The sequence below is a fragment of the Scleropages formosus genome, chromosome 12, assembly GCF_900964775.1.
Source record: "Scleropages formosus chromosome 12, fSclFor1.1, whole genome shotgun sequence".
Lineage (NCBI taxonomy): Eukaryota > Metazoa > Chordata > Actinopteri > Osteoglossiformes > Osteoglossidae > Scleropages > Scleropages formosus.
The window spans coordinates 28,215,136-28,242,242 of NC_041817.1; the positions used below are offsets into that span (position 1 = coordinate 28,215,136).

Here is a 27,107-nt window from a genome sequence, read left to right on the forward strand (position 1 = left end):
TTTAAGCAATTGCAGATCCTTGACACCGATGATATTTAAAACCCAAATCTGCAGACTGATGGGACCACGATGGTGACATGAGTTCAGACTAGCATCCAGTCTGCTTTGGCATTCCCCAAACAGAAAGAAGACCCTCAACTTTCACTTGGTCACATCAGGTCATTTATTCAGTGAAAGCAAAGCATTGTGGACATTCTCCAGCAGTGACAGTGAGGAGATCTAAAGTAGGTGAGTCCGTTTAGATGAAGACTGTCAATAAACTAAATGAAGGTCCATATTCATGAAGCACCCGGACCTTTAACAGACATCAAGAGCAGAAGCAGAATTGCGAGGTGAGCGGCTGGTACAAAACACAATTCCTCCAGACTCGCTGCTTTTTCAAAGAGACACAAAGGAAAAAGAACTGCTGAATGGATCACAAAACATTTGAACAATAAGTCTTCACTTTCTTCACTGCAGCTGCAAATTCCATAAAAGTGCAGAAAACGAAACGTAACTACATCACAAACGGACTGTTGTCCCAAATAAAATGCAGGCGTCTCATAAAGTCAGGCAGCCGGCGGCATCAGTCACCACTGAAGTTGGGGTTCTGCACTGTAGTTGTTGCAGTCTTGAATAAGGGATTATCAGCCTGCGGAGGGAAGGAGGTTTAATGTAGATACAGCGTCCCGAACTACAGCCTTCAGTCCAGAAATCAGCGAGAAATGAATCAGAGCGTGAATAATATGCAAATAATGCCACCAAACTGTTTTTGAGTCTGCTACGCTCCCACGCCACCGAGCCCAGCTTTGCGCCAGCTGGCACGAACGGAGGCCACACTTACATTGGTCCACTTGGCTTTTTTCTTCTCGTTTTCGAACCTGCGGAACTCCTTCAGGTCCTTCATGTGGATGATGCCCTTGAGGATCAGGAGCAGCAGTAGCCCGATGAGGGCCACTCCGGCGAAGGACCCCCCGATAATGGCGGCAAGGTCCGGGGGCTTCGGACACTCTGGAAGACACGGCGGGACGCAAGTTAGCGCGTCGTAGCTGTGAACATGGTCACCGAAGTCCTGCATCGCGCAGACCTCACTGGTCCCCACAATGCACCGCGAAGGCCTGCTTGTGAATCTCGAAGTAACACTCAGCGAGAAGATAGTAGATGACAGTAGTAAAGATGGAGGAGCACAAACCAGACGGAATGTGCTATCTTCTTCTCAAGGAGCATCTCATCGTCATCATCATCATCATCCTCACTTTATAATGATGGATGAAGAATAAGAACAAAAGTAGCTCTACCTAGCTTCTTCTGGATGGTGACGTCATAGTTGTCAATCCCATCCAGCTCTTTCACGGAGTAAATCATCCAGCAGTTGTCAGACCGCTTCCATCTGCAGGGCTTCTTGTCTGTCAGGGCCTCCACCACCTTGTGCTTCACTTTTGAACACATGCTGTTGCAGTTCTCCTTCAGCGGGCCAGAGTTGAAGCCCAGACACTCCACGCAGCTTCTGAAATGTCAGCAGAGACGTCAAAGCACACGGTACGGGGCAGAGCGCTCAGGGGGAGGTGTGCAGAGAAGACCATGAACCCCCCCAGTTTCCCACTGACGGACGCAGTGGAACGCGATGCGGTGGTACGAGCTGTGAAACACACTAGGTCACACACACGTCAATATCATCAAGACCATCTTTACAGGAGGGAGAACCGAAACATACGCTCTTCGCCCGGGCCTTGGCTACTATTGAAACGATGACGTACGACAGGATGTGATGTTATCGAATGTGTTTTCGGTGTTTACGGGCTTCATGACATGGGTGTCGTCAACACCGATGATGAAACCCTGAATGTGTGGCTCTTTGCTGATGACTCAATCCAGACTTCTTGAAACCCGTCGGAAAGAAGCAAATTTTATATAGAATTAACCGAAATATTAGCGTGCCAGAAATGAGCCGAATGAGAAACGATCCGTGTGAGAACCGCACCGAGTAACTAAACGTCACTGAAAAAGTGGATGAACACGAATACAGGAGCTGCATCTTCAGATAAGTAAAATGAGGAATGAAATTGCTGAAGAAACCGGCAGGAGAAAAGAGCAACTTGACGGCTATGAATTCGAGTTAACGGTAGAGTAAGAGAGCATGAAAAAAGAACCACACCCTCCCTACTCGAACCCATGGCAGCGACACGTGGAACAGCACATTACTGTAAGAAAAAATGTCCTCGTGGAGCACCGAGAGAGCAGCAGAGAGCAGAATTAGGAGCAGAACCGACACGGAACACATCTGACACTCAGAAATATGGAGAAAAACAGGAATTGGGGTGCGGTGCCGTTGTTTCACGGTAAAATGGTGGTGAAAAGAGGTGGACGGGTCACAGAGCGGGTGCGCAACGAGGGCCACGCAGGAAGAAGAGCAGGGAGACTGTGCCAAGGACGGGAAGGTGGACAAAGACGGCTAAAGGGCTGCGGTGCTGGAGAAGGCGAGAGCGAGCGCTCAGCCCCGCCAAAGGAATTATGGGAATGGGGGGAAGGGGCTGCGGGAGCACGAGTCCGACGTGACGCGGTAAAGGCGCGGACGCTTACGCGATCTTGCCGCAGGGCGACGGGCATCCCGGGCATTCCTCGCAGAACGGCCGCTTGTACCCGGGCAGGCAGTGGCAGATGTTGCAGGTGCAGTTTCCGCGGCCGCTGCACACGCTCGTCCCCTTTCGACACGCCTCGTCGGACTTCTTGCAGTCGCACGCCTCGCCGTCGTAGCCCTGGTGGCACAAACACTTTCCACAGTCGCATTTCCCGTTACCTGCGGGAGACGGAGAATCGCTGCGTCAGCGTAAGAACGATGGAAGGGCCAGACTTTCTTCCAAGATTTGCGCTACTTCTTTTCTCATCTTCTGCCATCTGTGCCATTTCTGCTTTTCACTGCGGTCAGTCAGTTCCGCTCTGTGCAAAAGTCCATCGCCACAAAGAGCAGAAAAACGATTCAGCGGCTCCTTGCATTACGGACACCGCAGATACAGCTTTACCTACATTTTCCAGTTTGTTGCTATTTCCACTCGTATTCTGGGGCAGCTGGTGGCGCTGCGGTTAGAGTTTCTGCCTTCCGACCCAAAGCTGGGCCAGGTGTACCATTCAGCAAGGGACATGTGCACACAGAGGCTGAAACCGCTTGACCAGAATGTGGTCGCAGTGAACCGGAGCCCAACCCAGCAGTGCAGGGCGCAGGGCTGGAGGGGGAGGGGGAGGGGGACACGCCCAGGGCGGGACGCCAGTTCATTGCAGGGCACCCCAAGCGGGACTCAAACCCCAGACCTGCCAGAGAGCAGGACCCAGCCAAACCCACTGCGCCCCCCTTTGAGCAAGGTACTTACCCTAAATTACTCCAGTAAAATTACCCAAGTATATAAATGGGTAAATGACTGGAAGCACCTTACAATACAAATGCAATGTTATGTATCATAAAATTCATGTCCCCCGTGGAGCGAAAGCCGTCTACATTTTCCTGGGCAGCGGTAGGAGGCGCCGCGCTACCGGGTGGAGTACCTCCGCACAGCCGGTTGTGGTGCAGCGGGCAGCTGCGGTCGTCGCACTCGCAGAACCTCCCGTAGATGTTCCTGCCGTCCTCGCCGGCGTGACACTGGCACAAGCCGCACACGCAGTCGCCCAGGTTGGAGCACACGGAGCCGTTGTTGAACCTGCAGGCCTCGCGCAGGTCCCGCTCGTTCTTGTCTCCCATGCGGCACTCGCACCTCTGACCCACGAAATCCTTGTTGCACCTGGGGGCGAGAGGCAGCCGGGACTCGATCCAAGGGAGCAACACGCTTCTTGCAGCGACCGTCCTTCCTTGGCTCCGTTCTAAACAGCTCTAAGCGGGGACAACTGGTAGCGCAGTGGTTAGAGCTACTGCCTTTAGACCCAAAAGGTCGCAGGTTTGATTCCCGCCTCTGGCTGTAGAGCCCTTGAGCAAGGTACTTACCCTAAACAGCTCCAGTGAAATTACCCAGCTGTATAAATGGGTAAGTAATTGTAAGCTTGTAACTGTAATAATTGTAACCATGACATTGTAAGTCACTTTGGAAAAGAGTTTCAGCTACATGAATAAATGGAACAGCCTGTTGCTCCTCTGAAAAGCGTCACTGTAGAATTATATCACTTCCTGTAGTTGGTGTGCGGTCCATGACTCACACGCAGGTGCCACACGTGACCTGTCCTTGCCCGCCGCATGCCGGGTCATTTTTATTCAGCGGGTCTCTGCAGACGCACTCGCACTCCGTCACCACGGTGATGTTCATCTTCTCACGGAAGCCCAGAGGTCCGATTTGGAAGGACTGCTCCTTCGTGCACTTGTCCGCAGTGACCGTCACGACAAATTCCACCTGGACGGAGAGCAGCGACAGCAAACCCCACTCAGCAGGAAGGTCTGGAAGACATGTTATTTCATATTGCTGGAAAGACGTGCTGAATAATTGGAGCTGCCGCCTGTGGATCCGAAAGTTGCCGGTTCGAATCCCACCTGCTGCTCTGGTGCCCTTGATCAGGCTACTGACCCTGAAGTGATACAGTAAAAACGAGCCTGCTGCGGTAAGACAGATTCCTTGGTGTTCACCTGGCGGAGAACCTCACCTGGTCCCTCGAACCCGCTCCATAGCGAAGAAAGCCCAGCGGCGTCTCTACTCTCTGCGAAGGTTGAGAAAGGCCCATCTCCCACTGCCCCCCATCCTCACCACATTCTACGGAGGGACTACCGAGAGCATCCTGAGCAGCTGCATCACTGCCTGCTTCGAAAATTGCACTGTTTGGGATCGCAACATCTTGCAGCGGAAAGTGAGAACAGCCGAGGAGATCATCGGGGTCTCTCTTCCCTCCATCACGGACATTTACACGACACGCTGCATCCGCAAAGCCGCCAGCATTGTGGACGACCCCACGCACCCCTCACACGAACTCTTCAACCTCCTGCCTCTGGCAAAAGGTACCGAAGCATTCGGACCCTCACAGCCAGACCGTGTAACGGTTTCTTCCCCCAAACCATCAGACTCCTAATACTGAGGACTGACACTGGAACTATTGTCCTGTTTTAGTCGTTGCTCTAATGTCTAGCGCTGTTTTAGTAGCTGTTGAAGTGTCTAGCGCTGTTTGCACAAGCCCTGCACACGTGCACTTTATGCAGTCTGTGCCGGTGACTCTGCGTTGTTTCTATGCAGCACCGTGGTCCTGGAGGAACGTTGTTTCCTTTCACTGCGTTACTGTACCAGCTGTACGTGGTTGAGATGGCAATAAAGCCTCCCTTGACTCTTGACTCGAATACGCGAGAGAGGGTAAAGCGGCGAGTGAGTCGGGCCGGAAACGTCGCACCACGCGGGGGACGAGCAGCTGAGAGCAACGGTCTCGACCGGAAGAGAGCCACATACGCACCTCCTTGCCGATGCCCACATTGTTGCACACCCCCCGGGGGCCCGGGACGCCCCCGTTCTCACAGTTCGATGTGTACGTGACCTTGATGTCTTCGGGAAGGTTCTCGTGAGTCACGATCACGTTGGAGGACAGACTCTGTGGACGGAGGATGGACAGGTGGCGGAGTCTGAGTCTGGAAGTGGAACTTGCAGCCGAAGCCACGTCAGTTTCAGGAGAATTAACCACGTTTTACCAACATGAACAGAGCCGACAAAGGTGCTGACTTTACTTTGTAAGCCGTCTCGATTAGTCTGACCACGTTGTCCGAGTTTTTGGACAGAACGCCCACTTCGGACTTGGGAATCATCTCCTTCAGCTTCTGTGAAATTAAAACGGAGGGTTTTTTAGAAAAGAAAATCAAGATCCTGTGGAGATGAAGCCCCCTGTACTTCAGCAAGATCATTTCTGTTGCTGGTCAAGACCCACAAAAAGGCCAATTTTCAGGCTTCTTCCTGCAACCCACACACAGTGTAGCATAGGATCAGGACCCTTTCCATCCCTGCAGGGAAATTCAGCCCCCTGCAGCACAGAAGTACCTTCTATTCCTGGCCTCTGCTTTGTTTTCTTGGTTGCCGTGGCTTCCGCTAAGCACCGTTAAAATGTATAAGGAGCCCAGGAGCTGTGAGGTAACTGCACTCCCCGCTGCTCCAATGTGCCGCCATTCATTCACCCAGCAAGTGAGCGTTTAGACATCAAAGCTCATAACGGATTCAGATCGAGAATCAGAATGAGAGTCACTCTATTAGGCAGGGACAGTAAAAGCTCCAGGAATCAGCCTTGGTGACACTATACACTGTACAGTGGCGGCAGTGCAGGCGGTGCCAGGTTGTGCCTTCAGGGTGTAACGGGTGGCGAATGTGACTGAAGCGCCACTATTCTGCGCAATATGAAGAAAAGTGTTTCTTGTGTTTTTCGTGTCTCTCCTGAGTGTCATTTTGTCCCGGGGGGGACAGTCTGGATTGGTCACAAGCAGGGAGCTCTTACCTGGTACACAGGCGCCACATTCTGGGTGACAGCGAAGATGGGCTGGATGTTGTTCTCAGCCAGTTTCTGGGCCAGCTGTCCCACAGAGGGGTAGTCCTGGGGACAGGGGACCAGGGGACACAAGTGTGTCAGGACCGGGGGAGCCACGACAAGAACATGTCACACGGGCGTCTTTCTGAGACACTCCATGCGGTACGGTCAGCGGAGACATTAAAGATCCTCGTCACAGAGCTGGCCTGTTTCCAGGGTCCCACCTACCATCTCGCTGCTCTTGCTATAAATGCTTTTGTCCAGATGACACTGGCCGTCGTTGGGCTCCAGTATGGCGGCCAGTTTCCCGTCCCCCGCCATGTGGAACCCGTCATCTGTGGCGAAGACGAGCAGCCGAGTGCTGTCCCCCCAGCCGATTTTGTTCTGTTCGTCAAATGCGGAGCGTTAGAAAGACCGAGCCATGGAACACAGACGCATGCAGGAGCGCGACAGCAGCATTTTGACAAGGCAGGAAGCTGCGATGTTGTTCTCGTCTAGCTCTAGGGTTAGGGTTACCGCCCTTAAGGCCGACCTTGAGAAGTTCACCGAAAGAGTCAGAGGAAGACGGTCTTACTCCGCAAACAGCAGCCTGCATGATGGCGTCCAGCCCGCCCTCGGGCGAGTCCAGATTCCCCGAGATGGACTGCATGGACACAATCTGGTTGAACTCTTCCGCTTGGTCGGTCAGCGACAGCACGTGCTGGTACCCGAATGCGGGCTGGCAGACCCGCTCGTCCTCTGGGCAGGGCTTCTGCACCTTCGCCGGGTTCGTGTTGGTGAAAGGCAGGGCCACCTTGTCCACGAAGGAGCCGAAGCCTGAGGTGCGCGGGGCGAAGGGAGAAACGGCTCCGTCGCAGTCTCCGTCTCCTCTCTTTTTAAAATCCTGTCCGAGCGTCAAAATTCTACCATTAAATATTCATAAGCGGGGGCGGGAGGGGGAGTCTCACCTATACGTGCCCGTTTGGTGATTTGGCCCAGGGCCTTCATCAGGTCTTTCCCCAGGCTCTTGACGTTCTCCAGATCGTCTTTCATGGAGTAAGAGAGGTCCATGAGGTAGTACAGGTCCACGGGGTAATCCTCCACCCGCCTGAATCTGAAGCGCAACGACACGGGCTTTCCTGGGCGGAACGATGAAAGGTACTGTTAAAACACACCGAGTCGGAGCGTTACGGACAGTCGGAGTGCAGTTTTTGAAGGTAGATTTCTGCTTTAATTTGTTTCTTTTAATTTGATTTGCTTCACATGTCACATGTTACTTTTAATGTAGTTCCAAAATGTATTTGCTGCAGAGCAAAGTGTCCTCCACTTCCATGTTGTGCCCTTAGTTGGCGGTAAAGAGCGTCGACACGGAATAGAGTACAAGAGCACCGTAGTATCGATCGATCAATCGATCAAAAGTTTCTTTGTCAAATGCACAACAATGCAGCGTACAGCAGTGGTTGGTGGCGTGCAGTGTTTTTTTTCTGGAAGTTGGTGGGGGGGGAGTAACAACATTCGTTAAAATTACAGATAAGGTAAAAAAGATGCAAAAAACGGTCGCTATCGAGATGAGGGACACGGTACATCTTCGTGTTCATGGGATGAACTGCTCAACGACTGGCACCGAATAGTGTGTGGAGACTATGGATTTTTTCAGTCATTGAAAATTTTTAATTAAACTTTTGCTTTTGATGTAGTTCTAAGTTAATATCAAAATAAAAGTCTTGCAGCAATTTTTTTTTTAAAATGTACTATGGCTACATTTGAGACTTTTCCAGAACTTATGCAGCAAATAGTGTAAATCGAGGTGCACATCTATTAGTACAGTTTTGAATGACTGTACAAATCAAGCTGAAAGTGACCAGAGGCTCGCAAATGCTGCACACGTTTATGGTGAAAACGGGTCTCATCGCCATCGCACATTTTTTGTGTCCTCACTCACGAATGAGCCACGTAGCCGGTATTTGAGGCGAAACACTTTTTAACACGTTCTCCCCACGCTACCCTCCAGCGCCCTCCTGCGTGGCCTCTTGTGCAGGAGGACCAGAGCGCTGTCTTCATTTACAAAGCACAACACAACACGCTGAATAGGACTGGTTGCGGAGACAATGTGCTGCATTTTTATTTTATTTTATTTTTACTTTTTATTTTCAGGCTGAAATAGTTATCTTTAATGTTAGAAGTTAGGAGAAGATAACGATAATGAAGGCATTGCGCTGGACCGGTGTCCCGTCCACAGCGTTCGTTGTCTCATGGCCTGTGTTTCCAGGGTAGATTTTGGCCCAGCAGCCCTGCGCGGGATGAGCTGTTGATGGACGTGGAACAAATTTCCTGCAGCTTTGACTTAGTGGTCGGACTTAGCGGCCAGACTTCTGGCACTTTCCTGCGCAGGTCAAACATTAACTCTGCCTTAGTCTTTTTTGCAGTACAAAGTTCACATTTAAAGAAGAGAGACACCCACCAGGCCTGAGGTTCAGGCGAACCGCCTGCGGCTGGAGCTGGACGGGGTCCTCGTTCTGTCCGGACCCCCTGGACAGAGGTCTGTCCGAGAGCTTCGTGTAGCTGCTCGCGGGGGAGACGATGTCGTCGTTCTCGCAGCCCCGACTCCTCAGCGCCTCCGTGGTGTCGCAGCGCGTAGCGTCCGGTTCGCCCTGCTTCGTGAAGTTCTGTGGGGGGGAGAGACCGACGTGATGACCAGTGTTGGGGGTGGGGGATGGGGGATGGGGGATGGGGGTCCCCGCTACAGATGCTCACAGAGCTGCCTGCGATTCACCCTCTTGCACTCAGGACCAGGCCGCGGGGCTCGCGACCGGAACATCTACTGGGCGCCAGGAAGACGTGTTGGGCTGAACCTTCATTCATTCAGCGCTTCTCTCCACTTTCACACCTTCACTTCAGTTTCGCATGTTTTTTTGCCTCGTTTCCTTCCTCGCTTTTCTTTACAGCATTCCGATCGCTCAGAAAACGTTTCCTTCTTACAGCCGAAACCGTTTTTGTCTTTCTTTTTATTTTATATGATGGCAGTTGCGTTATACATTTGGCGTCCCGTAACTAGGGCGCTGGGTCACGAAACGTGTTTTTCTACCTTTGCCTCTACTGTGAAGTCGATAGTGAATACTTTTTTCAAGCTCCTTCAAAAAAAGCGTGAACAAATATTCAAAACTTGAATCAACTGCGGTGTATCTACATGGAGAACAAAGAGAGACAGAGTCGCTGTAAAGTTCTAGTCCAGTAAAAGAGCGGTAGAATTACTTTCACTCGAGTTCTTTCCGTTATCATCATTCCAGTAATCATCGCTTTCGTCAAAACTCTACTCTCTGAGCAGCCAGTGTCCAATACACAGCCCAGGACAGTCCCTGTTTCTAAAGTTTTATTTTCCACGGAAACATTTTCACTATATGCCTTATAAGAACCACAAAGTGCGTCATGGACTGGAACGTGATGGAAAAGTGAGAAACAGTCATTTGGGCTTCAATGGGTTTAACAAGCGGCTCGCTGCACATGTGGGACAACGCTTCCGTCACCCGGGTTCTACTTCCAGAAGCGTAGCTGTTCCAGACCAAGCGCCGTCTAGAGGAGGAGCCCAGCTGAGCGCCATCCCTGTCCAGCTGCCCCCCGTGGCCTTCGGTGTGGCCCCCAGCTGGGACCCACAGGGGTCACCCGACGATTCCTCACCAGCTTCTTGCACCAGGCACAGAACGGTCCGGTGCGGATGCAGTCTTTACAGGAGGTGACGACCGTTTTGGGACACTCCTCCTTGGACAGGACTGCAGGGCAGAGAGAAGTGGGAACGTGAGGGAGGGTCTCGCCCCGTACCGCGCGGCACGTCCGCGAACATCTGCTGCTGCTCGTCTTGGGGGGGACGAAGCGAGCGCAAAGTTCAAGCTGTGAGGTAACTGAGCAGCTCTCAGAGGGATGCTTGGACTCACCATCTTCTCCAGCCATGAGCAGAATCACTGCAGAGATGCACAACCAGGGAGCCATGGCCTGCTGGGGGGGAAGCGACACATAACATGGTGGAGTGATGAGAGACTCGAGTCATCGAGCGAAACCCCCAGGAGATCCGGGAAGAAAAACTGCAGTGCGGGTTTTAGACGCATGGATTAAATAACACTGTTAGTCATAAATAGCTGCTAATCAACACGTGTCCCTCGGAGCTGCTGAATCCCTCCCACATCCAAGAAGGGTTTCAAACCCATCTCTCCGAGAGCCACTTCTCTCCTCATGTCTCGACAGACCCGTAAATGAGTCCAACATCATCTGCTATGATTATCTGTGTATTTGATATTGAATGCCACTTCTATAGGAGCTACTGGAGGGATGTGAACCAACAACATGGTGGTGTCACACACACAAGCTGTGTCAATAATCCTTTGTATGAAAACCAGACTACTACACCTCTGATAAATGAATAAATAGAGATCTGACACACCACAAATGCAAAAAGCTGAGCGCAACACATTGCATCACCTTTATGGCCGATTATTGGTTCAAATAAAGAACTGCACAGAATGAACACGCGCTGGAAAAAGTGACACATTTCTCTAAATGTAACTGCGCTCGGCTCAGGAGGCGTGTGAAAATAGCAGCGGATGGGCCCCGAGCGCTACTGCGAAGGTAGTTTGACACCCACTAATACAAAAAAGTAACCGTGACGAAGGTGAAAACATGTTCAGGATGTGGTCGCTGTGTGTTCTGTATTAGACCTCAATGGTTTCTCTTGCGTCTCTCATCCCCTGTAGTTTTCACTTTACAGGCGTTTCACTGCAGGATACAGCTGTATGGAAACACGGGTCTGGAACCAGTGACCATGTGAAACTGCAGCATTCAGAGTTTAGGCAGAGGAACTGTACTGTCACACACCCCACTGCATCATTTCTGTGTGTGTGTGTGGCTGCATGCTGTAACGCTTATGCTGGAGAAACAGCATGCATCACTGGGGCTCAATTAAGTGTCAAGTTCTGATGCACTCAGATAATACAAAGCAATAGACTGAGGACTGAAACTGTCAGTCACTGATAACTGATGGGTGGATGGATGAATGAACCAGTGGATGGACCAGTGGATGGACTAATGTTGGACCAATGGATGGACCAATGATAGATGGGTGGATGGTTGATCCAGGACATGATGTTTGACTTTTTATTTTTCACCCCTGTATTTCACATGTTCTTGTTGCCTACATGTCCATCTTACAAAGATTATGGAGAAATTGTGTCTTTTTCATAAAATCATCTTTTCGTACTTTCTCTGTGCGCTTTGGAATTTACTGATTAGAGAATTCTTGCCACCCATCGACTAACTTTCACTAGTCTTACTGCGGTATTACACTGGGTGGACTGGCCGGGGGCGTGAGCCTCTCCAGTACTGCGTCACACAGACCCAAACTGGCGCTGCAGCTGCAAGACTGGAGTCACAGGCTGGGAATCGCACGTCTCATGTTTGCTGCAGTTTTTACTCTGTTTTCCCACACTGCAGGTTAACCTGAGTGCTGCTTGCAGGATAAAACACGCAGCTGGTTGTCAGGCCAGGTACCTGTGTCACTGCTGTAGTTGGGAGTTGCTTGCATCTCTCACACACACACACACACACACACACACACACACTCGTATTGAACTGTTACTGGTCCCAGGAACTGACCGTTCCGACCACTGATGCACCAGTTACATTCAAACAGGTCTGAGCTCAGCTGTGGTCCCTGTGTTAGCCAGTGGGACCCTAACGGACTTTTCTGGTCTTTTTACCAGATGCTTGCCGGACATCAAATGGGTGGACGACATGGTTTCAGGACCAACACATTGACCGTAAGTGGAGCTCTGCTGCAATGACACAAGTTCCTCATTTCATCACTTCTTTGTTCACATGGTGCGCTCTTTGCATATCCATTGTTGTACTTGTACTTGCGAAGGAGGGAACCGTTCGCTGCACCAGAGAACGCGATAGATATGGTAAATCAGAGCGAAGCAGTCTCTGCTTAACGGATTGCAAAGGGCAGCGTCCCCACCGCACACAGCACCGTATGACTGTCTAGCTGCCCTCCGCTCTTTCGTACCCATTACACACCGTACACTTAGCAAACCGTGTTTCCTCCAGGTGCTCTGGTTTCCTCCCACAGTTAAATGACACATATTTCAGATAAACTGTTGATCCCAGTTGCAATTTGTGTGTGTGTGTGTGTGTCTGTATGTGTGTGTAGACATCAATGAGGAAGTGAGAGATGCTTTCAGAAAACAGGACTAAAGAGCAGAAGTTCAGTTTCCACACATTCTCTGGGTTCTGTTTTTGTGCTCCAGTGGAGCCAGTGAAACACAGCCTGCTCTACCATGTCCCACTGTGTCTTCGACGTCCATTTAGCGTCCACAGGACACGACAGGGGGCAACTGGGGACACCCAACCGGACAGCAGTAGTGGACAGCAGAGCGGTTAGAGCTGCTGTCTCTGAACTCTGAGGTTACAGGTTCAAATTGGACTCCTTGCCGTCGTCCCCTCAGTCAAAGTGCGTGAGCTGAACTGACTCGGTAAAAATTACCATGCAGTGAAAATGGGTAAAACGGTGTAAAGAGCTTAGCACTGCAATCGCTCTATGTAGTGTGAGCTGCATCAAAAGCTGTGTGGGTACAAGGTTGTGGGATCAAGTCTCAGGATTAGTCCCGGCTGCACTGCTCCAGTAGCAAACCAAGCGATGAACACACACGCTGCTCTGACAAAAGGACCTACAAAGTGTCACAGCGCAGTAACAAGTGTGTCCTGAGGACAGACAGGAAAAGATGGAAATGCTGAGAGCAGAAAGAGTGATCGCTTATCCCAGTGAGGATCGTCACACTCATAGCAGGGCTCCAGGGAAGGAGTAACGTTAGTTCATCCATCCATCCACCCACCCTGCGTGACGCACAGAAAGGGGTGAATGCGGTACGAAGGGTGCAGAGGATGAGCGGTACTCACGGCAGCGAGGACGTCGTCTTCAGTCCCACCTTCAGGTGACTGCTCTGCTGTGCTGTGGCCCTCAACTCCTCTTGCTGCAGCTCCTCTCTGGGCTGCTCTGCCCTGCGATGAAATGAACTGGGTGTCACATGACAGGAAGAGATATGGAGAGAGAAGAGAAGCTGTGAAGACCTAGGTCTGGAGCTGATGACCAACCGCTTGTCCGGGCCCCAGGGGAACCAGCAGGTGGCGTACTGGTTAGACGTGGGCTCATCGGGTGGGCGGTTACAGCCGGATACATACGGAACAGAAAGAAACAGGCAGATGTCGCCTGCGTGCGTGCGTGCGTGCGTGCGTGTGAGAGAGAGAGAGAGAGAGAGAGAGAGAGAGAGAAAAACCCTGCAGGACTTTCCATGTTTTCTGCTCTTTCTGATTGTGTGACATCACTTTACTCGCCACATGATCCATCTTTATGTTTTACATCTGGAAGTACAGTGTGGAATAACCTGTCACGAGGCAGCCCAGGTGGGACTCGAACCCCAGACCCACCGGGGGAGCGGGACCCGCCCGAACCCGCTGCACCGCTGTGCCCCCCCAATAGCACTCACCCTTGCACTATTTATACATCACCGTGACAACATCAGTCACTATAAAATTATTTCAACACCTGTTTCAGCTTTTTACACTGCTACACTCTCAATCACTATAGTACTACTGATCGCTGATACACTTTGTACCGATCACTGATACGCCACAGTATTTGAATGAAGCCCTGGCGCCGAGCGGGCCGCACACGGGGCTCCTCGTGCTCTGTCTCCACCTACCGGTCACAGCGGGTACTGCAGGTACTGCAGGTGGCGGGTCGCCTTGCGGAGGTCGTCCTGCCTTAGTCTACTTACTTCCGCTCGGCAGGCTATTTTCATGCATTCCTCTACGGGTGGGGGCTCATGAAGCTGTCGAAGTGCTAATAAAGTAACAACAAAGTGAGCGTTCAAGAGTCGGGAGGCAGTTTCGGGTGAGTGTTTTATTCCGGTCCATATTCCGTGTAGCACCGACCGAGCGGAACCGTCGGAACCAAGTTTGCGGGTGCTCGTTCGCCCCCCCCGGACGGTGTTGTGCGGTGCACGTACGTGCTCTTCTTCCGCTCGCGTGTTGACGCTCAGCGGAGACGGAGACGGAGCCGGCGTCGGCGTGTCCAACGTTTTACTGCAGTAAAAAGAGGGGAAAGAGCGAGTAGAAAGCGGCAGCGGGATGGTGGGGAAGATCCGGCGGCTCCGCCACAAGCTCCACGCGGCTGCGGTGAAGTTTGTCCCGCAGGACGCTGGAGTCGGAGGAGCGGGAGGAGGAGGAGGTTCGGCGGCGGCGGCGCTGGTGGTGCTGGAGAAGAAGAAGAAGAACTTGAAGTTGAAGAAGGTTCCGGGGCCGAGTGGGGCGGAGGGGGACAGACGAGCTGAGCAGCAACCACAAGAAGAAGAAGAAGGACAGAGTCAGAGTGCAGCAGCAGGAGCGGCTCAGGCGGCCGCGCAGCAGCCTCCTCCCTCCCGCCGCCGGTTTCCCCCGAACGGCTCCTCGACGCCGCCTCAGCAGGTTGGTCCGTCTGGTCTCGTCGTTTAACGCAGCAAAGCAAAACCGCGCCGATCTCAGATCAGCGCCGATCTCAGATCAGCTCCGAGCGGCTCCTGCTGCTCAGCCGCTCTCGTCTCGGCAAATGCAGTTTCAACTGAGTAAAAACAAAAGGGCTCCGCTCTGCTCCTCCCCGCAGGGGGTCCCCGTGCTGCCTTCGGCCGTCTTCTCCGGCACCGCGATCCGGCCCGAGCAGCTCGTGCAGAGCCTGAGCGTCGCGAGCGCGGAGTCCGCAGGTGAGGAGGGAGGGAGGGAGGGAGGGAAGGGGGGGGAGGAGGAGGAAATCGCCGCTAGGGGGCGCAGTGGCGTGTGAGCGACGTGCTCTGCTGCGCTGTCTGTGGATCGGTGCGAGCGGCTCGAGTGCGAAGCTCACGGTAAGTGATCCTGGAGGAAGATGTTGGATAAATAGGTGAATAATCACGAACCGGGTTTCTCTCGCCTCTTTCTGCGGGGAGGTTTCGGTGTTGCTTTTCAGGTCACGGTTTCGCAGTCCGGCGCAAATGGCTGCAACGGCAGTCGGACCCGACGTGGCCTCGACGTGAGCTCGGCCGGCTCCCCGACGAGGATCTGCCGTTGGCCTCCCTCATCGTGCCATTTGTGTCCCGTTGCCGTGGCGAGGGAACCCTCCGGCTCCCCTTGCCATTCTTAACGTGTCTTGGCTGCCGTTTTGTAACGTTTCTCCAAGCGAATGCATGTTTCTCAGTTTCTCACAAGCGACAAGTCCTCTGTCGTGATGTTTCTCTTCTGTAGACCAGCACGTTCCCAGATGGGGCCCCTCACTCCTCGGCTCCAACCCCCCCCCCCGGCCTTTCGTGGCTGCGTGCGTTCTCGCCCCTTGTGCTGCGAAGCCCATTCCGTACAGCTTGTGACGACCTTGTTCCGACAGCCGCTTTGCGGGCGCGGAGCCCCGGGGCGCCGACCCTTCTTGGCTCGGCTCGATTTGGGCGGCCGGACCGCCGCTGCTCCCGTGTGGCTCTCGGAGAGCTTGAGAACGAAAGCGCCGCCGGCTAAAGCGACAGGAGGCCCGCCGCACGCGTAGGATTCGACCCCGGTCACGCATCCATCCTGCTCTCCTGCTGCCGCCGTTTATCACGACCCGACCTTTTCTGTGGATGTAGAGCAACCGGGGTGGTGGAGATCCTACTTAAGGCGCTTATCGCGTCCTGCCGGAGGAACATCGGAGTCACCCGTGTTTGAGGTGTTCGGTCACTCTGCGCAACTCCTCCGTTCTTCCTTCTGGTGCACCCTGTCCTGCTCCACCATCTCCATTCCCTGACATGTCGCCTTGGGAGATTTATTGGGTCTTTCGCGCCTCTTGTTCCGCGTTCGTCATTTCCCGGGAAATAGCCAAAAATTTCAAAGTTATTTTGAGACTAATAATTTAAAAGTGCTCGGCATATGAACAGGGTCATCGGGGCATCGGAACATGCCGCTTGCGATTTGGAGCCGAGCCGCCGGGAGAATGGCGCATCGCGGTCACGCCTAATTACCGGCGCCACCTTTCGGGTTGTGCGGATGACCTCTGTTCATCATCCTGCCCGTTGCTGCGAGAAAGAGAGAGCGCAGTCAAACACGGTAGTAAGGCAATGTTGATTTACCCCTTTGTACAGCTGGCTACTGTTTTTACTGTTCCAGTTCAGGGTAAGTACCTTCGTCAAGGGCACTAAGCCAGTGGGATTGAAACCTGAGTCTTTTGGGTTTAAGGTGGCAGCTCCTCCCGCTGCACTACCTGCTGCGGCATGTTTGCGTTCATCTCCTAAAGAACGTGTGTTTGAGACGTGAACGTTTTGGTGCGTTCCGGAACTGACCGTAAGTGGACTTTCTGCGAGCGCGTGCTGACTGACACTTGTCTGTGTGTCTGTAGCTCCAGAGGAGAGGAAACAGCAGCCCAAGAAGCTGAAGATGAAGGAGAGGAGAGAGTGGCTGCTCCAGAGTGAGTGTGGCGACACTTGTGCCTTTTGGCCTTCTCCTAAGCACCCGTGTGTGTGTGTGTGTGTGTGTGTGAGAGCGAGCGTCAGAGAGTCAAGGTTTTTGCTCGATCCGAGAAAGGTGCAGGCAGCAACGCGGACTCTCGGGAGAGTAGAGCACAGCGAACTGAGCCCCTCGCTGTCGTCCCACAGGGCTCAGCGACTTGCGCCTGGCCAGGGAGAGAGAGCGGGCACGAGCGCGCAGGAGGGCCACGCCTGTGGTGGGCGACATGCAGGTGCTGGCCGACGCCCTGCCGGAGCTCTCGGAACTCATCTCCAGCAGCCGCACCCCCATCCGCAAGAAGGACAGGCCGTAAGTGTGTCTCATTCCCTTCGCCCCCCCCCCCCCCCTCACACACACACCATTTTCTGTGCCCCCAAACGATTCGAAGGACAGCAGGTACAGTGAGATTCCGTGTCTCTCGGGGGCGTGGCCAAAACCAAGGGGGGCAACATTGGAAAGGGACCCAGTGGAGTATGTGGTGTAAAAGATGCGTCGCGGTGACCGTAGAGCCCGACTACACGTCCCGCACGGCCGCTGTCCAGTAGCATGCAGCGTGACTCTTTTACACGGGTCGTGTCAAAATGATTCAAATGCCTGAAGGGGCAACAACGGGGAGGAGAACTTGACGCCTCCTGGTGTTGAAGATGATTTATGCGTGTAGGACACGATTTTGTCGGGAATTATGGAGTCCGGTCCAGTCGCAACGAGCTCCCGCAGAAGGCGACCGAGGCGCACGGGAGCGGTTATGGTGCACGTGGACCTTTCTGGCTGGTTGGAGAACCCAGCACTCGTTGGGTGGTAGCGGTTCCACCGGGGCGGCTGGAGGGGCCTCTCGCTCTCCTGCTGGTCTCCTCTTCAACTCCTGGCTTCTCCCTCCTTCTCAGCTCATCGCTCCTCGCTGTTTAGCTGCTTCCCGGGAGTGTCGATGTTCTCGTTGTGTGTTTCAATAGTGAAGCGGGTGACCTGCGTGTGTCAGTCTGTGTGAGAAACTCTGCGGCGATCCGTGCGTCCCCGCATCCGGACTCCAGCCTGCTGTTACCCTGCCGTTAACCGCGTTGCTCAAGCGGCACTTCCGAAGAGTCGTGCGGAACACGGGGGAGTTGCCTTGGAGCCGTGCTCATCGTTGCTCATCGTTACTCGTATTTTTTCATCCTTGCTCGTCGTCCACCCCGGAGATGCGCTCGAACTCTTGTCGTGCGGCTCAGGAAATGAGCGCCGAAGCTCCTTGAGCCCCGAGCGAATCGCTGCGATGGCCATAATGATGAGCGCTGGTACGTGAACTCTTACACAGAGGCCCTGCAGCGCTCGCGCTCCTCCGTTCCTTCCTTCCCCTCTGCCCCACGCTGCCTCTGCTTCACCCTCAGGTTCTGTCCACGATCACTTTCTCGTTTTGGACGTTCGAATGAAACTTCAGGCTGTGGAGACAGGAGATGTGTAGATGTCTAAGTTCTGCTTGGGGGAAGTGGTTGGCAACGTCACCTTCCAGTTGAAGGACTGCTTTGCCGGGTTCGAATCCCACCTGCTGCAGTTCCCTTAATCACAGTACTTACCTTGATTCGGTACAGTAAAAATGACCCTGCTCTGTCGATGGGTAAATCAGTGTAAGTGCAAATGACATGATGGTGTTACATGAGTAAATGATAGTAAAATGCCAATGACTCGTGTGTGTGTGTGTGTGTGTGTGTGTGTGTGGGGTTGCTCACTGTCCCCACCTTCCTTCCCAGGCCAGTGCAGAAGAAGCCCGAACCGACAGACTTGAGGCTGATGAAAGCCGGACAGAAGCGCAAACTGCTGTAAGTGACCCTGGATACGGCTGAGTCCCTTCCCCCCCTCCAGGCCCGGTGCATTGTGGGTCCGTTGCCACCGCGTTGTGTGTTTCCAGGGAGACGGAGAGCTGCAGGTTCAGAGAGACGCTGCAGGATCCGGCTTTCAGAGCGAACCCGCTGGGGGCCATCGGCGAACACCTCAGGAAGAGGCTCAGGGAGGAAGAGCGGCAGGACCCCAGATAACGAGCGGCTCGGCTCCAGGTGCACGTGAACTCTGACCCCCGCCCCGCCTCTACCACGCTCGGGGAAGGTGCGAAACCCAGAGCCTCGCAGCGAGCAGAGCTGGGAGAAGCATCTCTGAAAGACCACAAGGCGGAGAGGGTGACGCCACGATGCGCGACGGGAAGCGTCGGCGTCGCTCGTGCGGCAGGATGTGTGCAGTCCTGCGGGGGTATTCCCACCGTGTCCCTCCGTCGTCCTCCTCCTTCCCCGTCGCACATGGTGACTGACGTTCTCTGCTGTCTTGTGTAACAGAGTGGACTGGACTACATTGGAGTGGAGTGTGTTGGACAGTCATGTGTTTGTGCTCCACATGGGGAAAAAGAAACATTTGAAACCCGTCAGACGTCTCTGAGCTCTTTTCTCCGTCTAGGTGTTTTATAGAGGTGACGCTCAGGTGTGCTGGAGCTGTCGAGGTTCCGCTGGTTTTCAGTCGCCTCCATTCTGCTCCAACAACCCCCCACCCCACAGCGAGCCAGAATCAGTCCCGACTCCCTACGGTTTCCGTGGTGATGCGAGGTGTTGGGCCAAAGGACTCGGTCGTCCTAACAATAGCGGGGAGTTGTACGCCGGGGGGGGGTCACCTGGAGAGCGTGACATGGCCTCTGTGGGAACAGCAGCAGGGGTCACAGCGGTTAGTGCTGCTCCCTTATGCTCAGATAATCTGGGCTCAAATCCCACCAGCTGCTGTGGGACCTTTGATTAAGGTACTTACCCTGAACCGATGCAGTAAAAAATACCCTGCTATTTGAGTGGGTAAATCAGTGTAAGTTTCCACTGAAGGGGATTTGTGGAAAGTGAGCGTTGACCTGCGAGGGGGAGGGGCGACTGGGATCTTGTTTTCGTGTTCATGTCCCAACGAAAGGAGTCGAAACGGGACCCGCTCTGCCCTGCGCCCCTCCTTGCGTCGAACGCACACCAGGTTCGCGTTCTCAGTGATCCTTCAGCTCCTCAGTGGCCATAGCGCGTCTCTTCTCCTTTGTACCCCCCCCATGAGGGACCTCATATTTCTTCGCTATTTCAGCCCACTTGGACCTCCTGTGACCTTGGAGCTCTTCATCTTCTCTCTCTGGGGGGGGGGCTCTGGGTGAAAAGTGCTGGAAGCCACAGACTAAAAGCTTTAGAAAGTGCTCCGTTCCAAGAGCCGGCCCCCTGCGAAGCCCCCCCCCCCCCCCCCTCCACTGCTGCCCTTTGACGCTCCTGCTTCGTGACCCGCTCCGACGGGGAGAACTTTCCTTGAGGGAGGGGCTAGTCGATGGACATCTGCTGGGCTTTTGTGTGGACTTGGCTGGAGGCTGCGGTGAGGAGGTGTTTTTGTGGAGGTGCACGGAGGGGGTTGGGGTCCACACTGGTGCCATCACAAGTGCCATTTTCCACGGTAACCGTGGTAACTCGGGACCTCCAGTGGTGAGAAGGGTTAGAGAGAGAGAGAGAGAGAGAGAGAGAGAGAGAGAAGCAACTTGAGGTCGGGCTGCAGGAGCACACAGGGAAGCATAGAACTGAAAATGTACTGGTGATGTGACCACAAGAAGAGCGTCATTAAAACTGAACTGTCCCCCCCACATCTGTCCTCACCTGTAATGTGATCCTGACGGCGAGGAGGAGGTTTTCTGGAGGAACGGCCCTGTGGCCGACAGGTTTCTGCTCCGTTTCACTCTGGGCTGGGGTCATTCCAGGTCGCTCGTCCGGATACGGTTGTGGTTCCAAACTGAACACGCCCATGGGCTCCAGCACCGCAGATCAGCAGGGTCCCGACCAGCCTCTGCAGTTGAGGGGGGTCACTGGTTCCCCTCCTCAGCTTCCTGCTGCTGCATGCTGGGAGCCCAAGGACGCACGTGTGTGTCTGCTGCACTCGCTCAGCGGGATGTGCTCCTGGCGGTGACCGTTGGAGCGTCCTGTAGGTGAGCAGGTCAATGAGGCACCATCTGCTACCCCACCATGGGTTCGCACTCATTCTTCCTTGCGCTCGCCCTGGTGCTCCCTTCACCTGAGTCTCGTGTCCACAAAAAGAGTTTCCTTCTCCCCTTTTAGAGGAAAATCGTGAGCAGTAACACACTCCGCTGGCAGGAGGACTGAGGAAAGGGAGATGCCGAGACCTGCGCTGAGCTCCAACGCCAGAAATGTCGCGATTGTGTGTGGTGTTCTGAAGACCTGGTTGAGATGGAGGAAGCTGGACTGGCGCGTGCGTGCGTGTCCGTGTGCGTGCGTCCCCGTGTCCATCTTCTCCGCCACCTTCCTGCTCTTCCTCTCAGTAGGAGTGCACTGATTCACACGGGGGTCCGGAGCTTCTGCTCCTCCAGCTCCGCCCAGCGCTGAGGGTCAAGGCTGAACTTGAGGGCGTTGGAGTTGAGTTCTGAGCACCTTCTTCCCCAGAGTCTCAGCACAGAGGACACAACGTGGGGCTCCCCGCCCTCTCTCTTCTCTCCCCACCCTCTGTCCTCTCTTCCCGCCGCCTCCTGGCCAACGCCTCGTTCCACAGGTGAAACACACACCTACACACAGCCTGCACAGCTCCTCTCAAAAGCCCAGCTATCCTACAAGTCTCGTTCATGTGTCCCTGTCCCTTGTGGACACGGGACACGCGTGAAAAACTGCTGTAATCGCAGGCAGTAGTATAGTGGTTAACGCTCCTGTCGTTGTGGAGCTGCGTCGCTTTGGAGAAAAGCATCAGCTGAGGGAATCGTGGTCTCTAACGGGGAGCTTGATTGCAGCTTTAATGTTTGTACGCAAACCAGGTTTAACATCTCGGAGCAGCAGGGGGTTCGAGAGCTCGTCTTGCAGGTGAAGGTTTTGGGTCAAACCCTCATTCCCGCGGTAATACCAGCCATAAAAATGGTATAGTGAGTGTAAGTACATTAGCACACAGACATCACATTGGACAGCAGTGTGTGACACGAGTGTGTGATGAGAGCGCTGCCGCTGTCACGCCCTGCAGAGATCGCTTGCGAGTGAAAAATCATTCAGTTCATCTGGATTAAGTGTGTGTGTGTGTGTGTGTGTGTGTGTGTGTGTAGGTGTGTAGGTGTTTAGCAACAGGCCTTCCACCAAACAGCTCCTAATTGGACGTGTGGAAGTTTCCAGTAATCACAGCCAGAGCAACAGTTAGTTTCCATCCAGAGAGAGAGAAAGAGCTCGTCCAGTGATCTAGTCAAGTACCCGGTGTGTTCGTAATAACCTGCACCCCCACTATTCAAGAAAAACTATAAAAAGAAAACGAGCGGGTTGCACAAAGCAGCATCGTAAAGAGACACGTGGGATCCCTCCAGCGGCGAAGACGGGTTTATAATGGAGAACAGCGGAGAAGACGGAGGAAAACGGAGCTGTTCCACGTTCCTCGGCCGTTTCATAAGCGCACACTTTCCATGGCTGAGGCCAAAGACGAATGACGTCGCCGCAGCTCGACGATTTTGACGCGGAGCAGCTCTGCCGGTTTCTCCCAAGACGCTTTTGAGCCCCATAGTAGCGACGGCTCAAAGGTCAGAGGTTGTGGCTTTGGGTGATTTTGCTTGTGCTCCTTTCTACTGCCTCTTGGGAAGGTTCTTCTCTCGCTAATCTCACTGTGTGAAAGGAGGCGGAACGTCGGTGGAGATGTTGGGTGACCGCGAGGTCCTCGGCCGATCGCCATTTGCTTATGGTACTTATTGGAAAGGCGCGGGTGCCTGATGGCAGTGGGGACCTTCTTTCGCTTCTTTGGGTTCTTCGGCCTGGAATTCAACAAAGGCGCCACAGTTGCCCAGCAGGGTGATACTGCCGGCGCAAGACGGAGACCACGGGCAGCCATGGAAAAGGAAGTGAGCGAAGGCGGCGCGTGAGAGTGGAGCACAGAGGTGTGTCCTGTTTCCTGGAGAGTTTAGCGTTGAGAGCAGAGAACCGTCTCCGAAAGGTGCTCCTGCGACCTTTGGGTTAAAGCCCTGCGCCTCCTTGTGGACTGACCGACGTCAGCAGATCGCCGAGCCTCGGAGAGCAGGGATACGAACCCGTAAGGACACGACGGCCCCGGGTGCCTCGCTCTCCCACGCGGCAGCATTAGCACGACGGAAGCAGAAGGTGATTTTCTCACGAGGGCGGCCACCGCTGGAAGGCCCCCGTCTTGTAGGACGCGTCTGTCTCTTCTCGAGTCCCTCCTTTGCCCGTCTTCCTTGCGTCGGCTCAAGAGTGCATCGCGCACACGCCGCTGGCGCCGGACGCTTGCGACGTAGCTGAACGGCGATCGTGGAAATGTTCCCAGAGCGCTCTTGGCTTGGAAGAGCAGGAGATCCTGCGTGGCCAATTAGCCAGTCGCTGGAGTTCACCCAGGCAGTAAGACGGAGTTTCTCCAAGGTGCGCGTGTGCGCGAGCTGTGCTGCGGCTGCCGCTGATGGGGAGTCGGGAGAGAATGGAGAGCGGTGCTCCGAGCAGCAGCGGGAACCGGAGCGAGAGTTTATTTCGGGAGTCTAATCGCCGACTCCGTGCCCTGCGGGAGGTAGATTCCCGAGGACACGTGGCATATCCATGAAATCGCAGCGAAGCGCAACAGGACCGCAAGTGAACGGCTGCAAGGCTGCATATCGTGCCGTGCGACGTCGCGAACGGCCTCCCGTCCTCTGACCTCGGCGCTCGACGGGCTCTGCGGCTTCTTCGGGACCCGGGATTTCGGGGAATGCCCAAGAGCCCCGAGGGTCCCGTGAATAATGCCTGCGGAACATGAAAAATGCCTTTTGCGGAGATCGGGCCCGTCTGCTATACGAGCTGCCACCTGGAACCCATTTGAATGAGTTTGTTTATTCCCTTCTCTATGTCATGTTTATTAATAATGTAAGTAGATAAGGACACGAAGAGAAGCAGCAGTAGATGATGTGAGTCAAGACACATGGACCTGTACATTTATAGGGGCCACAGTGAATTAAAAGTTGGTGTTCAAAGAGCCGGACGAGGACCCCGGTGTGGGTTGAGTTCGAGCTCCTAGAAGGTCTTCTCCGCAGTTCCACCTAGTAAAGTCACGTGATGCCGCACCGCCGAGACGAGTCGCATCCTCAAGTGCTCAGGTGGACACCACGCGTTTACACGTCTACGTTTTGTACACACTTCGCTCCGAAGCAACTAATGAACAATCTCGATAATTGTTGCGTTTTTCTTCTTTGCGCCGTTCGCTGTGACGACAGACGATATTTAATGAGCGGCTCAAGACTTCGGAGACGTCGCTGGCTTGATGAAAAGGACGTGTCCAGAGCCGTATCGCGAGTGATTTGGACGGGATCCTAACCGTCAACTAAGCGTTGTGGTCGCCACACGGTGGTGAGGCAACGTCCACTTAGAGGCGCGGAATGAACAATGTCACACGGGGCCAACAAATGGACTCTTTTTACCTTCTTTGGAAGGGTCTCAAAGTGCCTTAATTAGTGATGTAGGAGACCCCCGGGGAGAACCTTTCCAGCACTGTGTGTGTGTGAGAGAGATCCCACTTAAGAGGCATCATAGCGCAGTGTGTGACGCACTCCAGCAGGACTGAGCGCTCAGTTCCACAAGCCCGTAGGCTCCACGTAGATTACCCAGAAGGCTTTGCCATCACTCACGACTTTCCCTTCGGTGCAAAACAAGATAAAACCGCAGTTCTCAAACAGGAGTAATTTTTCGGAGTCTCTTGTTAACGAAAACACGGTAAACCATTAAGAGAGTATCGCTCGACGCCAAACGGGTTCCATCTACTGTTACAAGGAACACCAGTTTTAATCATTTCAATAACAATTGTAAGCAGCAGCATCACCGCTTATGTTTCCTTCATTCCAGTTTCCACAGAGACTCTACTGGATTTTTTTAATAGGGTCATGTTGTGTTACACACTGTATACACACACACACACACACGTCATAATGCGGTAATTCAGCAAGAAATACATTTTGACTCCTTATAAACTTGTTGCTGAAAAGTACTAATTGATAAATGTCTCGAGTCAGCCTGTGACCAGGTAAAAATACTGTAATCATATCAGAAATCTTATGTCAAACAATTGCTGGAGTTAACCCTTTGTCGTCTGAAAAAACACGCTCCGTTGACTTTTGAAATCCGCGATGGACCCAACACCTCGGTGCTCCCCCCCCCCCCACGGCAGGGTTGCTCGCTCCCAGTCGTACTCGTCCGAACCGCAACGTGCAAGAGAGTGTGTTTGTCACAAAACAGATCCTTCGCGGTTTACTGTGCTGCAGCACAGAGTAACGCCCTCGCTGATGATGCAGCAGACACGCACACCCACACGCATGCAGGAGTAACGGGCCGTTAAAGCGACGGATGCCCACGGCAGCGGCCGTGTGCTGCCGAGTGAAAGATCCGTGACACCCTAATGATGAAATGAGCTCTGGGGCCGTGTTGCCTGCTGCTCCGCTGCAGCTCTTTCTGCACAATATGAGGATTTTCACAGATCGATAGAGGGAGACCCTTCGCTGGGATCGTACCTCCGTGGCCCCTTTCTCCTCACATCAGCAGATCTAAAGTGATTGTGGCTACTTCACTTCGATTCACTTAAATTTGACAGCTTTGCAATTGTATGCCAGGTAATTTAGACCATCTGCATTAAAATTATGTCATCCTGCGGCTTCACTTAACAAATTGCTCTACTTGGAGGTTTTACGCTTGAAATACCATATATGCTAAAGTGCAATTCTGGGAGCTATCAGAGGTTAATGAAGTTTTACTGGAGCGCTTGCTTTCGGCTGCTCTCTGGTGGGTCTGGGGTTTGAGTCCCGCTTCGGGTGCCTCTCGACGGACTGGCGTCCCATCCTGGGTCTGTCCCATCCTGGGTCTGTCCCCTCCCCCTCCAGCCTCACGCCCTGTGCTGCCGGGTTAGGCTCCGGCTCGTCGCAATCCTGCTCGAGACAAGCGGTTTCAGTCAATGTGTGTGTGTTTGCTTTCATTTTCAGAAGCTATTCATCATGTAAACAGGTAAGAAGCAGATACGAGACTGTATTTCTCGTGTCATCGATACCAGTCCGAGTGCTTAAACATGCCAGCTGAGTTCCAGTTGTCGCAGTGTGTCCAGGTCCCTATAATCTGACTATATCATCAGCCAGAAATAAAGGCAAAATCTTCCAGGCCCAAATGCCAATAGGGTAACTGGTGCTGTACCTTTACGAAGACCCTTCACCCAAGCTGAGGGTGGACATCCATCTGAAATTATAGTAGTAATAGCATAGTTCTAATGTTCGTCAAGTCAGCTGTCCTCTCCTTGACCTTCATAGTGGGAATGAAACTGGGTGTGTGCAGCCCACACATCCTCTCATGTCCCAGCTTGGAGACACAGTGTTCGGACGGCGTAAACACAGCTCACGGCACCTGGATCCGCAGAGCTGTCACTTGACGCCGATGGACTCTCCCCGTTCCCCACGAATGCTCACGCGCGGGAAGAGGATATGGCCCAAATGATATCCCTCATTCCTGCAACTTCTGCCATCGGTGACAACAAATTCTGGGGGGAGGGAATTTGTCACATCTGCTACACATCTGTCTTTAGGGAGCCATAAACGGAATCAAAGTCGAATCTCCTGCAGATAGTGTGTGTCATGGAAGAGCTATGATGGGCCCATTGAAAATATGAGAGTTAAACTGGACGAAACGAAAGAAATACTCTGTGCCCTACTCGGTGTCATCAGTCAAACTCATGACCTGTCAAAATAAACATGAATGATGAAGGTGAAGGGAAATGGGAAGAAATTTACTCTACAAAGTGACGCCGATGATACAACGTGAACCTTTAAACCTTTAGGGTGTCAAAACTCACCTCTTTCTGACTCATTTCTCACCTGATCTCCTACGTGCTCGACAACCTTGTACCTACGTTACCTGTTTAATGTACACTGCTTTATACCGCGGTATGTGACAAAGTGGCTGTTCTCAACCATCACACATCTGCATCCAGATCTCCCCATCTGTTGTTGTAATGCACTTTTTGTACCTTTCTCTGAGATGTATGCTACTTTGGAGAAAAGTGTCTGATTACTGAAAGGATGTAAATGTAACTGCAAAGCGCTTGCAGGAAAAGGCGCAGATTTGGATGCGCTCTTCACCTGTCCGGTAGGATCCCCTACATTTTTCCGCACGCCGTGCCCGCTCGGCGGGGGCACAGCCCATTAGCGGTCTACTAGTGACATGGAGTCT

The 27,107-nt window shown here is 53.3% G+C and overlaps 2 protein-coding genes across 6 annotated transcripts; one reads left to right on the forward strand and one right to left on the reverse strand.

The window, feature by feature from the left end:
* Window positions 1-103: 103 nt before the first annotated feature.
* On the reverse strand, window positions 104-14,538 carry itgb2 (integrin, beta 2). 5 transcript variants are annotated; one of them, XM_029257003.1, is made up of 17 exons: window positions 14,472-14,538; window positions 13,363-13,464; window positions 10,350-10,410; window positions 10,096-10,187; window positions 8,882-9,086; window positions 7,389-7,559; window positions 7,016-7,257; window positions 6,670-6,825; window positions 6,412-6,507; window positions 5,657-5,746; window positions 5,389-5,523; window positions 4,159-4,349; window positions 3,517-3,749; window positions 2,560-2,776; window positions 1,278-1,486; window positions 824-990; window positions 104-631 (listed from the first exon to the last, which is right to left on the reverse strand). In XM_029257003.1, the coding sequence occupies exons 3-17, from the start codon at window positions 10,402-10,404 to the stop codon at window positions 566-568; spliced, it is 2,325 nt and encodes a 774-aa protein (XP_029112836.1). In that variant the 5' UTR covers window positions 10,405-10,410; window positions 13,363-13,464; window positions 14,472-14,538; the 3' UTR covers window positions 104-565. The 5 variants fall into 5 exon arrangements, with proteins under 5 accessions (XP_029112836.1, XP_029112834.1, XP_018599841.1 ...); XM_029257001.1 differs by having other exon boundaries at window positions 105-631; window positions 10,350-10,407; XM_018744325.2 differs by lacking the exon at window positions 14,472-14,538 and adding an exon at window positions 14,241-14,453 and having other exon boundaries at window positions 105-631.
* On the forward strand, window positions 14,506-19,531 carry slx9 (SLX9 ribosome biogenesis factor). Its single transcript, XM_029257004.1, has 6 exons — window positions 14,506-14,928; window positions 15,104-15,200; window positions 16,829-16,897; window positions 17,085-17,244; window positions 18,660-18,728; window positions 18,818-19,531. The coding sequence occupies exons 1-6, from the start codon at window positions 14,593-14,595 to the stop codon at window positions 18,942-18,944; spliced, it is 858 nt and encodes a 285-aa protein (XP_029112837.1). The 5' UTR covers window positions 14,506-14,592; the 3' UTR covers window positions 18,945-19,531.
* The last annotated feature ends 7,576 nt before the right edge of the window (window positions 19,532-27,107 follow it).

Bases quoted from the DNA above. Each gene is read 5' to 3' on its own strand.
- itgb2 (XM_018744325.2), bottom strand. From the start codon at position 14,264: ATGAAAATAGCCTGCCGAGCGGAA. The intron at 7,560-8,881 runs GTGGGTGTCTCT...CGTTCCGCCCAG, and splicing joins TCGCCTGAACCTCAGGCCTG to GAAAGCCCGTGTCGTTGCGC. The intron at 2,777-3,516 runs GTACTCCACCCG...CGTCTCCCGCAG, and splicing joins CCACAACCGGCTGTGCGGAG to GTAACGGGAAATGCGACTGT.
- slx9 (XM_029257004.1), top strand. From the start codon at position 14,593: ATGGTGGGGAAGATCCGGCGGCTCCGCCACAAGCTCCACGCGGCTGCG. The intron at 16,898-17,084 runs GTGAGTGTGGCG...GTCGTCCCACAG, and splicing joins GAGAGAGTGGCTGCTCCAGA to GGCTCAGCGACTTGCGCCTG. The intron at 17,245-18,659 runs GTAAGTGTGTCT...CTTCCTTCCCAG, and splicing joins ATCCGCAAGAAGGACAGGCC to GCCAGTGCAGAAGAAGCCCG.